Source organism: Balaenoptera musculus, chromosome 12 (assembly GCF_009873245.2).
Source record: "Balaenoptera musculus isolate JJ_BM4_2016_0621 chromosome 12, mBalMus1.pri.v3, whole genome shotgun sequence".
Taxonomy (NCBI): domain Eukaryota; kingdom Metazoa; phylum Chordata; class Mammalia; order Artiodactyla; family Balaenopteridae; genus Balaenoptera; species Balaenoptera musculus.
The window spans coordinates 39,489,309-39,504,738 of record NC_045796.1 but is presented as its reverse complement, the minus strand read 5'-3'; the positions used below and the strand labels follow the sequence as shown (position 1 = coordinate 39,504,738).

Sequence of the window (15,430 nt, the reverse complement as noted above, 5' to 3'; positions counted from 1 at the left end):
GTTTCAATGAGGAGAGCCATCTACTATATCCAGTGCTGCTGAGAGTTTAAGAAAAATAAGGACAGAGAATTATTGGACACTGAATTTAGCAGTGAGAAGGATCTTGACAAGAGCTATTTTCATGCAATGGTGGGAGGCAAAGCCTATTTGGATTCGATTCAGGAAAAATGGGACAAAAGTACTTGGACAATGAATATAGATGACTCCTTTGATGAGTTTTGCAATGAAAGGAAGGAGAAAAATAGGATAATAACTAGAGGTAAGATCAAGAGAGGTTTCACGCATCTGTATGGGGGGGGAAGGGAAGAGTAGAGTTGGCATGTTTGTTCTTTGATGGGAAAGATACAGAAGAGGAGGAAATCTGATGATGTGAGAGAGACAAGAGAGAATTGTTTGGGAAATATAACTGAGTGGAAGAGAGAATGAATTCTAGTGCACAGGTGGAGGGGTTGGCCTTTGTAGAGTTTATTCTTCCATTGTGCTGGGAGCAAAGGCAAAGCATATGGACACAGATGCTAGTGGGTGGGTCTCATCTGGTTGCCCTATTTTTTCAGAGAAAGAGGAAACAAGGCCAAAGCTGAAAGTGATGTTGAGGGAGGAGGGAACAGAGTGTTAGTGAAAAGAGAAGTAGTGTGAATTACATTTACTTTTCTAAGGATTTATTACCATAACTCTTGCATGACTTGAAAGAGAAGGTTTCTGACATGAAGTAGTACATCTGATGAAATAAAGGTTGTATACCTAATAAAGTAGGGATTTCAGGTGCTAGAACTTAATTTTCCCAGGAAAATTATAGGAGAGAGAGTGTGTGTGTGCATGTGTGTGTTTTCCTGTTGTGCTCTGTAAGTAGGAAGGGGAAGGTGTAAAATTTGCAATTAACCTGATTTAACTTGGGGCAGACAGTATCTTCCACTGCTGTAAGCCCCACATTATGTATTCCACCAGCCACTTGCTGTGATCATTTTGGCCAGTGACCCGCTCTCAGGTGCTTTTATACTCTTCCACAATTTGTTGAAATTACTTGTTGACTGGTGACTCCCATTCCTCTCATTTTATTTGATATAGACTAGTCTTTGTTTTCCAGTATATTTACTTCAGTGGATTCTAAAAGTATGGAAAGCAAGATGAACGTCTTAGCTTGTTCATCTTGAACCTGAAGTATGAGATTTCTAAGCCACTTATAAATTATAATCTTTAAATAAATATATAAGTTTATATGAGGTGACAATAGTACTTTATCAGAGAAGACTGATCTGAAGTCGTGAGATTGAAGTGAAAGAAGAGGAAAGAGGTAGCAATTTATGGAGAAACAGATCTTGAGTATGTAGCTTAAATAACTCTCCAGTTTAACAGAAAGCTCTATGTAGACAGTGATAAGAATAATTAACAGATACACACAGCTTTACAGTTTCAACTCATTATTCCATTTCTGATTTGAATGATAACCATGGAAATCTGTAGCAGAGAAGATGCTGGCAACATCATAGAACATTGGTCCTTTGGGATGTGAAACTTATGCCAACCTTTCATTGTGATGATGCTAATATACTTTTATTTACATCACATACTTTGTATTATAAAGCAGTAATTTAGTGGTTACAGTATTCTTATTTTTACTGAAGATAAAGAGAAAGCCATACTGGTGACAGCTTTTGGGTTTAATAACCTGAATGGGCTCAGCAGTTGTTGAGTCCTTATGAGAAGAGTCTTTTGACAGCATTCATTATGCACATCACCAGCTTTGTACAGCTAACACCAGGATAATGTGCAGATCAACATGCACATTAGATTCTGCTCATGTTCCCAGCTATGAAGCAGGAAACTAAATTTCTTGTTCGAGTTCTTTAAACCAATAACCATCTGACCTTCTAGAAGCTACCTAAAATCCCTGAGCCTCAGGATTTTTATATGAATTATTAGGATTACAGAACCAGCCTTCCTGTTTCACAGAGTAGATGAGGGGCTTAAATATTTTAACAGACATGGAAAACTCTTGCTTTGGCTTTCCTATCCTCAATCCTTCATCCCCCCCCGCCCCCCACCCAGTTCCCAAAATTTGGGTGATATTTATTCTCCTCTGTGTGTTTTCTCCCACCCTCTTCTTGCGTTTGTAGATATTTTTGCACGGTAACAACCTGAACAGTCTACACCAACTGATTCATCCTGAGATTTTGCCCTCTGAGTTTGGGGGAATGCTCCCCCCTTACGATATGGGAACCTGGGCAAGGACACTGCTAGACCACGAGTATGATGATGACAGTGAATACGGTGTGGACTCCTACAGCTTGCCTGTGAAGGAGGTAGAGAAGGAACTCTCCCCCAAGTCCATGAAGAGGTATGCTGGAGGTCGCTGGGAAGTGGATTGGGCCAGGGTGGGGACACCTGATACAACTCCAGATTTTATATTTTTCTGAAGTAGATATTTGGTGACATTTTAAAGCCTTTCATGCTCCTGTGATCGGATGTCTAAGGAGTTTCAAGTCAAAGATAAATTCATTCAAGGTCACCTCAACTCAGTGTTGCTCCAAATTCACAGTCTAGCTGACCCCTTAGAAGTCAGCCAATCCAGTGGCTTTTCAGACTGTTCTTTAAGGTTCTGGTTGAGTGTCTCAGGGCAAGCAGGTAGGGGGTGGGGACCGTGCCCATCTCCACTGTGGTGAGACTGACTATCTAAACAATTTTTTGGACTTCTGTGTAAGATTTCATTTGAAGGAGGGGATCCATATAGCGCGCGCACGCACACACACACGCTTCAAACACTAACATTCACAGCTTACGTTCTTTTTTCAGCATCTCTGCCAAGTTTCTGTTTAAAAGTTTCTGTCTAGCCATTCCTGGGGCAAAACACTGTACTTCCCTACAGCTTTAATCTTACAGAATTCATTGTTGAGTCAGAATCTGATTTCCTGCTTTGACTCTCATAGTGTTATTAGGTCTGTTTTCTTTCAGTCAGTGGGTATCTGTTCAACACATGCTGTGTAATAAAAACTTTCCTAGGCGTTTTGTATCCAATATGGGTAAAACATATGTCCAGCCATAATCTACTGGTGATCGAGGGCAGCGGGGTTGCCAGACACACACAAATGCATAACTGCCTCTGAGTTTGCATTCTGTAGCACACCAGAAGACATCTAATTCTTATGCTACACCAGCCCAGGGTTCATTTGGATAACAAATATTATTTCTTGGTTCATTTCGTATCCAGGAAATATAGGAACCACAGCTCCTACAAGTCTCTCTTCACCTAATTCAGGGAGGACACAAGGGCATCTCCCATGTCACTGCAAACACTATCTTGCATCCTTCTCTGAGGAAAGCCTTAGGGTCATTTGGTCACCACTGACTCATGCAGTGGCATCTTTGAGACTGGCCTCTTTTATTTGCTGCTGCAGCTGCTGCTGTTCTTGGAGGGCGGGGTGTGATGCCTTTCTCGCCCCAGGCTGCTCCACAGCTCCTTGGAGAGAACGGAAAGGCCAGGAACAGCTTCAGGTTTAATTTCCCCACTAATTGACAAGCTTATCTTTAAATCAAGTTTGGGCTTTTCAACTCCCTCCTCTTAAAACAAGGCTTCCCAATTTGAGTTATATGCTCTTCTCACCAAAGGGGTTCATTGATGGACTCTCAAAGTGGTCTGTAAAGTGATAAAAGTTGTATTCAAAACTGTGTGTGTATATGTTTGAATGTATGTATGTATATATAGATATATAAATGTATATATAGTGCATTTTTTTTCTGGAGAGAAGGCATATTTCATCAAATTCTCAAAGTTGTCTAAGGCAAAAATGGTTAAAAGCCATTGCCTAAGAATAGGTTCCTGCTGATAAAAATTAAAATTCTAACAGTGATAATTGTTACAATCTACCATTTTTAATAAACTTCTCATGAGTTAGGCCCTTACTAGGTACCTTTTTTGGTAACATTCACTTATTTAATTCTCACAGTAACCTTGTTAAACAGATATTTGTATCCCCAAAGTCACATAGTCTATATGTAATGGAACAAGGTTCCAATCCATGAGGTACAGAGTCTTTCATGTTGTTGATATAAATCTTGTCTACTCTTCTGTGACAGCATGACACAGAGCGCCCTCACTCTAGAACTGAGCTACAGGAGGATTTGGAGACAGCTCTCATAGGTGTCCCTTTGTCTTTTCCTTTGCCAGCTAGCAATGCTCATTTCCTTTAGCCCCTCCTTCTGTGACTTGTTAACTAGTGTGGTCCCCTCCTCTGAGCACACCTCTCTCCACATCCTCTACAGCCTCAGCTTCACCCCCATAACCTACACTTCCTCCAAAACTTCCTACCTGCTCTCTTTGCCTCCACCTTTACCCTGCTCCCCTACCTTCCATTTATTATATTATCCATGTGGCAATCAAAATAATATTTAAAAAATATAAATCAGATCATTTCACTTCTCTGCTTTGAATTTTTAAGTGACTGCTGATTATACAATGAATACAATCAACTCCATATCGAGACTTACAATATACTGCATGATCTGATCCTGCCTACCTCTCTCCTCTAAGTTTATTTACCTTTTCTCTCCTCCCCTACCTTTCAGACACAACATCCTTCTTTGTTCTCCTTCAGCCTCCCCATCTTGTTCCTATCCAAGGGTCTTTATTCTTGTCACCTCTGGCTGGAATATTCTTGTCCTCTGTCTTCCAATGGCTGGCCCCAATCAAAGGTCATCTCCTCAAGAGGGTCTTTTGGTCTTTCTCAGTCCCCAGGTCTTAATCAGCTCTACTTCCTCCTCATTCTAGCCACTTCCTATCAATCACCTTCTTTATTTTCTTCATAGTTCATTATTAGACAGTGAAATGATTGATTTTATTTAGTTATTTATCCCCCTGTCCTGCAATGTAAGCTTCAGGGAGACTTTAGTGGCTTTGTCTATCCTGTTCTCCTCTGAATCCTCAGTGCCTGGCATGGAGCCTGGCACACAAAACATGCTCACTAGGCACCAGTTAGATGAATGAAGGAGTCCTCTGCTGTCTGTCAGTGGCCCCTTTTAGGTGCAGTGTTTAGAATTGTAGAGGTGACATCTGACGCTATCATTACTTGCATAGAGGTTCCAGAATTCTGGCTGTGCAGTGTAGACCTCATTGGCTTCGTTTAGTTTCTGTTGTTGTCACTGTTGCTGCCGTTCAGGCAGCCAAGGCACATTGCTGACTCATACTGAACCCCTTAAAACTGGTCTCTTTACTTATAGATCCTTATCCTCATAATTCTTTATTTCTGTGTTTAGCTTTTTCCTCCAAGCACATTACTTTAATTGACATCATCTTGTTAGATTTGGTTCAGGCGATCCACCTTTTGAAGTCTTTTTGGATCCTGATTTTCTTCTCCAATTAATTAGGCCATTTTGTCCCCTGAAGACTTGGCTTATAGCACGATGGCCTCCCCAACCCTGAGTTTCTTGCTTCTGACATGGGCTGATTGGAATTTCAGACATCCTTTGTTTGGTGTAGGTTTTGTATCATATGAAGCTTATATGGTTCTATTTGAAAACTCCTGAAGAATGAGATCAAGAAAGTTGTTTCACTTTATTTTTATCTTCTCTCTGGCAGGGGATGGCAGTTCCCCATCAAGGATGGGAGAAAATTGTTTCTAGGTTCCACCCTTCCTCCATCTCCTTTTCCAGTTTTATATCATTCTTAGATTGAGAGGGGAAAAATCATTCCTTCACCAAAGAGTTGTAGATAACTGTTACTTTGGGTGAATTTAGCTACTTGTATAGCTAGAAGATTATGTTCCTCTGTATAAATTTGTGGAGAGATAGTATAATCATGTGAAAGAATACAAACTTCACTAGAGAGTGGGTTCCTTAAACTCGGGGAATGTGTTTTACCTTACGCCTCTAGGACCCAGGATAGTGCCTGGCACACAACAGGTGCAGTGAGCATCAACACTAATGTTGTTACAGTAATATGCACTTCCATTTTATTAAATAATATCCAACACCTATTGTTACTACATGCCAAACCCTATCTAATGCTTTGTATACATCAACTCCTTTGCTTTTCTAAACAACTAATAAGGTAATACTATACCCATCTTATTGATGAGGAGACCCAGATACAGAGAAGGTAAGTAACTTCTACATTTCACATAGCTACAAAGCTACAATGCTAATGTTGGAACACAGGTAATAGTATTCTCTAAGTCATTTCCTTAACCACTACCATATGCTATCTGCCAGAATTAATGCTGGGGGTTATGCATGCATTATTGCACTTGATCCTCAATATGTCTGTATGATGTAGGTATTATTTTCCCCATTTTACAGGTAAGGGAATAAAATCTTAGGAAGTTTAAATAGCCTTCCCTTGGTCACAGAACTAGTAAATAGCAGAAGGTGGAATTGGAATCCATTTCTGACTAAAATCTTGTCTCTTAAACACTAAGGTATAGCACAATATTGTAGATACATAATAAATGAATAAATGATACCTGGATAATTAAAGTTAAGCTATAGGTTTTCAAGGGGAAAACAAGTTATTCATTGAAAGACAGTAGAGGCTGGAGACTGCTAAGATGTACTATGAGTTAATGTTAAGTAACTTCCTCTAGTGCAGTTGAAACAGACCAATTTATTAACAGTTATGGTCCTGCACAAATCACCCTGTTGTTTTGTATAAGAGAGCAAAAAAGAAAATCTAGACTAAAACAGCAGTACTCTTGGGGCAATTAAATATCAAAAAAAATCTTAATCAGAAATTGTTTCTGCCTGGCTTGCTTTATTGAGGAATTGTTCTGCATAATGAGCCAGGAGCGTTCATCATCCAACAATTCTGACATCTGTAGTGCATGATAAAAGCAAACTAGGACATATATACACTACCAAACATAAAATAGATAGCTAGTGGGAAGCAGCCGCATAGATGTTTAAAAAATAAGCAAACTAGGAACTTAATCCCAGGTTGGCTAGTGCACTGTAATTTAAAATATTTTATTAAAATTGCCATATCCTCTAATAAATTTTTTTATTTAAAAAAAATTTTTAACATCTTTATTGGAGTATAATCGCTTTACAATGGTGTGTTAGTTTCTGCTTTATAACAAAGTGAATCAGTTATACATATATATATGTCCCCATATCTCTTCCCTCTTGTGTCTCCCTCCCTCCCACCCTCCCTATCCCACCCCTCTAGGTGGTCACAAAGCACCGAGCTGATCTCCCTGTGCTATGTGACTGCTTCCCACTAGCTATCTATTTTACATTTGGTAGTAAAAGTAGTCAAGGAACGAACTTAAGGGTTTAAAAGATGTGTGTGCATGTGTATGTGTATTTGTATGATGTGTGTTTTAATAGAACATTATGGCAAATGCTTATATTGTAGACTCTGTGCTGTCTGAAGAGCTTTGGTGTGTACTTAATGACTATTATTAGGATATGCCTCAACATTTATATATTTAACTTTGTGAGAATTTTAAAATAAATGTTTTTGTTAAGAATTTCTTTCTCCACAGGATAAATTGCTTTATCTTCATCACTCTTCGCTTTCAATGCTTGATACCCATCCTCTTTCAGTATGGAAACTATTTATGGGATAAAAGTTAAGACATTGAAATCCTACTGTGTAATAGACTCTGTGACATGCATTGTGTTCACAGCAAGGAGAGAAACTGATAAAGTCCCTGCTCATGGAATTTATAGTCTAGTGGGTACTCGTTGTCAAGTAACGCTCTAGTGCAGGACATTAAATGAACCCCTGTATATTTTAGCATGGATTCATCTTGGGAAACCAATTATTTCAGTTGAGTCTAAGAAAAACAGTGTTACAGGTCTAATTATTAAGTGCTTTGTGCAATTGTCAATTGTGTTAAAATGTATTTTATTCATGTACTTTTTTCTAAGATAAATTATCATTGCTCCTTCTCCTTCTCTCTCTCTCTCTCTGTCTCTCTCTCTCTGTCTCTTTCTCTCTCCTGCACACACACATACACACACACACACACACACACACCACTTTCAACTGCAGTCAGTCTCCATTCTGACATATGCATCTAATACCTATTATTGAGGTAAAATAGTGAAAATGACTTAGGAAATAAACCTCCTTATTTTAAAGTTCTCACCTTCCTTTTCATTCTCTCTTTAGAAATGAATTTAAGTTTATTTAAATGAAGGAGTCAGTTTATCAGTTAATTCTGTAATTATTTTTGCTTTGATAATTAGTTCCATTGCTGTTCTTTTTCATTAGCATGTGTGGTTGTATTTTAGCTTATAGTCTTTCTTTTTGAAAATTAATGAGTTCTGCTAAGTGGCATATTGCCACAGCAATAGCCAAATGGTTGGAATGCAGCAGCAGGGGAAAAATTCATTATGGAGGAGAATTTAAAAGGGCAGCTGCTTCTTTAATGCCATAGCCATTAAGATGTCAGCTTCCTGCCACCACAGTAGCACTTTTCATTGACTTTCCTCCTTCCCAGTTTTATGTTGTTTCCTAGTGAGGAATTGAGATATAATTCCCACCTGCTATCAAAGGCATGTGTAAGGGGTTTTCACATTATTTGCTTTCCTAATCATAAAGTGCTGCTGACTAAACAAGAGGGGTTTCTACTTTTCTTAAAGTTTTCAAGAGTAAGATTGATTTTATTCAGATGTCCTAATGGAAAATTTAACAAAACTCATATTGAAATATTGATTTTTTCCTAATGTTCTCATTAAATATAAAAAAAGATGGTTAAAAATGCACATTCCTGTTGAAGTCGTTTCATAGAGCCCTTTCAGACAGGAATCAAGGTTCCTTTTATTTCTACTTCTTTTCTTATAACAATAAGTTCACTGTAATAATTCCCCCATTTGGTGATCTCTTGGAATACATCAGTCCTGTACTAGAAATTCTCAGTCTCAAAGAAAAGTCTCTTGCTTGATTGTAAAGAAGAGAGCTTAAGCCTATTATTGTGTATTTAGAATCCTCTGCTGTGCATTATTTTATTCAGAGGCCAGAGGGGATTGTTTCCTTTGATGCAAAACATCACCATAAATGTATCTCTCTAAATGTGCAGCATTCTCAGTTCATAAATCTCTTGATGTAGAAGAAGTTAATCCGCATCCATGAGAGAAGTAATAAAGGAGAAAAGACAGAGAAGAGAACGTGATTGTTTGGCAGTAACGCACTGACATTGGCTTTATCATTTCTAGATCCCAATCAGTTGTGGATCCTACAGTGCTAAAACGCATGGATAAAAATGAGGAAGAAAACATGCAACCTTTGCTCTCTCTGGACTGATAACTTCTCTACCCTCCCCATGGATTAGAAATGGAAGGTACTTGTTTTCAGCACCAGGGCCAGCGCTGTGGAGGAATTACCAGCTGGAAATTTATTTATTCATGTTAATGTAGCATAATATATAAGACATCAGGCTTTCCCATTTGCCTGAACCCTGGGTGCCCTGGTCTGAATTTTTTTTAAAAAGTCAATAATTTATTCTGTAAGTGCCAAGTTCTTTGTAAATACAATGTACTCTTCACGTCAAGTTTGTAAATTTTGGTAGTAACTTAAATTGGAAGATTGACTTATGAGTCTATGCCAGTGATATGAACTATAACAAGAACAGAAAAGACACATAAACAATCAAAGCTAATTAAATGTAGCCCTGTTTCCTATGAAGCCATATTTCAGCTATCATAGTGATTGTTTCGTTGTTTTTCTCTGAAACTCTGTCGTACTCAAATGTACATTTAATGGGCACAGGGAACTAGATGATTCTAGGAAATTATTATGATAAATGTATTAACTGTCTAGTGATTTTCAGTTCACAGAAAACGTACCCTGGTGACTATCACTGGCCTTGCATTTGGAAGACAAGAAATGGCAAATGACCTGGTAAATTCAACACTTGAACTCTTCTATGTTGTTTAATTCCTGGAGTCTTGTGAAAAAATATGTTCCCCAAATTAAGATGTGGAATTCTGAAAGAGAGTGGATTCTTTTTAAACTGCTGTCTTCACAATGTGTCCTTTATTCCAGACCCCATTTTATCCCTGTCTGATGTACTTTAAGAAACTTTTCCCCCCAAAACTCTTTGACCAAGAGAAAGAGAACTCATACATGAATAGTGTTTGACAGCTAATTTTGAACATAAAAGTTGCCAAGTACCAATAAGGGGCTAATTTCTAATTCTTGTGCACTGGTTGAAAAAATATATATATTCACACACACGTATATATTTTTACTGAGCTCTAATAAATCCTTGATGTGACAGGCTTACAGAATAAATCACACATATTCAATGGTCTTAGAGATGTTATAGATTATTGTATGCAATGCTAACTCTGGAAAACCACTTCCACTAAAGTTAATGAAAATGAGGTATAGTAAAACAGACTTTCAGTGAACTTATTTAAGGGAATTCAATTTAATTTGTAATGCAATCTTGACTCTGCCATTTTAGTGAAATATATTTTTTCTTCAAAAAACACAACAGGTATCAACAAAGGCAGTAGGCAGTATCAGGTGATGGAGAGTAATATTGTTTTCCCCAAATTCAAGTTAATTTTCCTAATGATCCAGTAAGTACACATTTTCTTCTCAGAAAAGATTTTAAGAGCATATTGCATCCAGGAGAGATAATGAAATCTTCTGAGGGCATCTGAGATACTATATTATAGTATAAATCTAGATTTGGAATCCTTATGTTAAAGTTTTCATTTCATAAAAATTCTGCAATGATAACACATTTTAAAAATTTAACTTTAATTTCAAATTCTAGTGTGAAAAAGCAAGATTTTTACCACCTTTTCAGAGTGGCAATTTTTGAGACTAAGGATTTAGCATTAAAATATTCTTTTGAAAGAAAAATATCTCAAGGAACTTTTGGAAACCAACAGAAATAAAGGCATGTAGCAGCCTTCATATACTTCTTAGTCAAAAGCTTTAAAAAGTCCAGTTCTAATTCTACAGCCAAGAATCTTAAAATGAAGATCAGTACACGATTCTACAGTGTCACCAATGGACTGTCTAGTATTTGTAAAAATACATAAATATACATAAAAAATATGAATAAAAGATACCTTAAAAATGCTGACCTCCAATCAAATGCAGAAGAATAATGACTGTCGGTCCTCTGCTCCACCCATAAACATTACAGAGATTGGAATGCACTGGAGGAAAAAGCCACAGCAACTCTTAATCTAAGAACCCTACCAATGGTGTTCTTACGTTTTTGCCAACTTGACATACATTTTTTTAGCGTTGGGCTTTATATACTATACAAGCAAGTGTTAGACAATATGATGCATTGGAATAAAATGGAAACAAAGTAAGTACAGAAGGCCGGTCAACTTTTCATTTTCATGAGTTTCAATTGATATGCACCATTTATTGCCAATTTTCAGAATTCTACCAGCTTCAGATGTCAACCAGCCTAGCCAGCTTTTTTTTCCCCTTGTCATAGGCTAGTGTCATATACAAAAATAACTTGGAAGGCATATTTTCTGTGTATACCTACCCAGTTATAAGTTATCATTCACACTCTCTCCCTACCCCACATTTGGAAACTGCATTGGCATTGCTGCTTGACTGCTCTTCTTCAAATGAGCAATTGAGAGTTGGCTGGATTGTGTAAAATATTTTTAAATGAATGAACAAATTACAACAATGATGTGTTTTGAAATTACTGTATCTAGTTCGGTCTGCCTATGTCTTTTCAGTCTGGAAAAAAATTTTCCAGTAATGTTTTTGAAGCTGCTTAGAGAACATTTGATCAACTTTATGAATTTTCCCCTCAGCACCAGCTAACTAACACTGTTTAGGAATTTTCTTTTTCCTCATGTGATTTTCTGTGTTATGTAGCTATGTCTACTGTTACATAACATAGCAAATAAGCACCCTTATATTCTTTTGATTTAATTGAGATAGTACTTCCCCACTCACACATACACACGAACACAGTACATCCCCACTCACATATACACACGAACACTAGACTGTTTGCTCTAATGATTTGCCTCTCTATTTTGAGAGCTATGCTTTTCTTTTTCAGTTATCTTGTTACTTAAAATTTGTAGGCATCAAAGAATTACCACGTTTGATTTGGAATAGGCCCATAGTTTGTTTACTTCCCTCACTTAGCCTGCCTTACCTTCTATTTCTTGTATCATTTCTTTTCTCCAGTGTTTCAGGGGCAGCTGCTTCCAAAGCTGGTTTAAAAATAAGTAACTTCCTTATGTTGTCAGTGATATTTGCACACATTTTTGACTGATATTTTAAAAGGAAGAGATTATCATAAAAATATATTCTAAGAAATATGAAGAAGTGCCTCTTTAAAAAATGGAATAAAGCAGTGATAGTAGAATATGGATTCTATTTGTTCTCTCTTCCAAAAAGTAAATACATGCATCTATTATATTATAAGGGTGAAATATAGCTATAATTTGAAGAAGGATATTTGAGGTCTTGCTTTGAGTATTCTCGTATAGTATTGTCTTTATTGTGTAAGTTCAATACGGTAACTTCAACATGTTACTGACAAACATGGCACTATGCTAAAACAATATACAAATATTAAATTGAGTGTTGCAAGCAAGTTTTTGAAGTGCATGCATGATTACTTTTATTTCATTAATAGTTTGCATAAGTGTAGGCAGAGACATTCCTTAAGTGTTCTCATATAAAATGCTTGTTTACTTTACAGTACTGAAAATTCATACATTCATAAGCAAGAAAGCCAAGCAGCTGGGTTCTCTTTAATATTAACTAGGTCACATTGTTAAATTAAACATTTGAAATTTCCATAATATTCCTGAGGGAACAGAGGTCCCTCTAATGCATTAAGATAATGCAGAATTGTTTTAAACATCAAGAAACATGTTTACTGCTCTTCACAAAAAGAAACTTTTAGAGCTATGGCAGTGTGTCTTCAGGAACAGACTTCCTTTTCATCTACAAATAACCCAAAAGCATATGGACATGCTTATGGTCCTTTAAAGAAGTTATATCAGGAAAACCTGCTGAAAGGTTGTACAATCTTCTGTTATTTTATCTAAGCATCTAGCTGGTTTGGTTGGTTAATAATTTCTTTTGTTTCTTATTTGGTGTGTATTTATTAATGATTACTTGAAAAATTGCCACCAGTTATGAGGACATTTCAGAATGACTTTCAACACAAAAAATAAAAGGAGCAGAGCTCTGGCACGATGTGTGAAGTTTCAGATATGGTATTTATATTTTTTGCATCAATCAGCTAATAGGCAAATGTTCCATTTTATATGTGCTATATAGCTATATAGCCTAAGAAATAGTGATACATTTTAAATTTATGAGGCTGTTAGATGGTGTAAGAATCAGCAGATTATCTAAAATATATTGGAACAAACGTAGAGGATTGGCTAAATATCCAGTGTGTGTGCAATTATCTTTAGTAGTGAAAAACATTTTGTTTTGTTTTGTTTTAGTTGAAAAAACTGTTTTCCAATATGCTATTGGAACTAGTTAGCACTATTACTATTAGAAAGGGAGAAAATAATAAATACATAAGGAGGCTTGGCTTTGAAACATTATTATATCACTTTAAAGGCTTAAAGCATATAATTTTTTTCATGAATTGAAGTTTTTATTTAGTAAATATCCATAGATTAGCCCGGCACATGGACATAATACTGTGGAACCTATTCTGCGCTGAGCATGGGAATTTATTCCCCTATACTGTAGGAGAAAAATATGAAATAACAATGCACTGGACTGAAACACTCAAGTTGTATTATTTTTTTTAAAGGAGTGCAAATGATACTGTTGAAATAAAAAAAAAATTAGAAAACAAATAAGCATAGGTCTTAAATACAATAAATGCACTTTTATAGTAAATAGTGGACATTGTTACAATTCAGGTGTTTGGTCAGTCAGTATTTGACTTAGTTTCAAATTTCATGCAAATATTTTTTTCCTTAATGATATCAATGCATTTATTCTGTCAAAATTAGTTCCTGTAGTGAATGAGAGGGACCTAGATAAGAAGTGAACAAACCCTAAACCATATTAAAAAATTGCAATGCATTATAATTGGTTATATATAACAGAGGTTCAAAGCTTTGTCTTGTTCTTAATTCAGTTTTTCAGTTTTCATATTTGTGTTAAAGATAAATAAAACCCCCCAAACTAAGTAGTTTTTATTTTCAAAACAGATTAAATAAGATGTCTAAGAGGTAATTATACAAGTCTTTGATAAGAATACTGAGCACATATTTACTATTTGGCTCAACTACCTTTGACCTTTTGAGGGAATTGTTTATTCCAATACAATATTACAAATGGGGTAATGTAATTTTGAATAAATATACATTTCTGCTTTAAAAAAGCCTTTATTTTGCATATAGTAGATGTTGAATTTTGTAGTATGGATCTTTGCATCTGTGAAATGGAGATTTCTAAAATGTCATCTAAAAATGAGCAACAGTAACTTTATTTTGAGAGAAATTGTGGTTAGCTATTTTGGTTAGGACACCTGAAATTTTCTGATACTTATATGTTTGGGGCTAAAGGGAGAAACACAATTCATTTCATCAAAATTACATTTTCAATAGTCTATAACTTCTAGACAAGCCTTCAAAGGAGAGCTTGAATGAAGAAGTAAGTTAACTTTTAAGTTGCATGGAGCAATGGGAATGATCAATAAGTAAAATAACTAACATTTTCACATATTCATGTAATGATATTGGATTAGACAAAGAACTAAATTCAGAACTTTGAATTATAAAAAACATTGATTTAAATTCTATAAAAATAATTAAGTAAAATTTAAAAATATTAAGTAAAATTTTAAAAAAATTCAGCCTGACTTGAAAAAAATGCTTACTTAATAAATATACATTTGTATCTTCTGCGAGTTTTCCTCGTTTATCTTACCTGTGGATGAAAAACCATCTATGGAGGGGCCAGAGACACCTAACTAGAATCCTCTATAATTGATTTCATGACTTTCTTTAGCTCAAAGGCAGATGATTTTCCTGTGCACAGCTTTTGAGGTTATCAAGTCTCGTTATTGCCGCCTCTTTCTAAAGCTCTGTCAGGAGGAGCCCAAGTTTCTAGCAGCTACTGCAGAAGCATCCTGAGTAGGAATAAAACAAGGGCAACCAGACGATACACAAAAAGCCAGAGATATGGTCTGCACTCCTTGTCACTTAAAAGCGCATTAAACTGTATTACTAATTCTAAATACAGAAAATGATTTCAAAATGTCAAGGCTTTCTGATATCAAGAGTTAAACATTCTTAGCCCAAGAACAGAGGCCATGGGGACATGATGGGCAGGGCTCTGGTATGTGGTCTGTCTGCACACAGCAGCACCACCAAAACCCTTATCTCTAAGTATCACTTTTCTCTAAAAATAAAATATGCTCTTATTCCCTTTTTTCTAACTGGAAACATAAAAGTATCAGTTGGAAACCACAAATGCTTAGTTGTCTTTTAAGAAAAAAATTCTACG

At 36.2% G+C, this 15,430-nt stretch overlaps 1 protein-coding gene across 2 annotated transcripts in view; it reads left to right on the top strand.

Annotated features, from left to right (window-relative positions):
- Nucleotides 1-14,701, top strand: part of CLVS2 (clavesin 2) — a 77,541-nt gene extending 62,840 nt beyond the window's left edge. The window contains exons 6-8 of one of the 2 annotated variants that reach the window (XM_036872110.1): nt 2,115-2,335; nt 9,151-9,275; nt 9,765-14,701. In XM_036872110.1, the coding sequence (XP_036728005.1) occupies nt 2,115-2,335; nt 9,151-9,238 (309 nt within the window). In that variant the 3' untranslated portion in view covers nt 9,239-9,275; nt 9,765-14,701. Of the gene's footprint in view, nt 1-2,114; nt 2,336-9,150 lie in introns of both variants that reach the window. The other variant, XM_036872108.1, reaches the window with a different exon arrangement.
- Nucleotides 14,702-15,430: the final 729 nt, after the last annotated feature.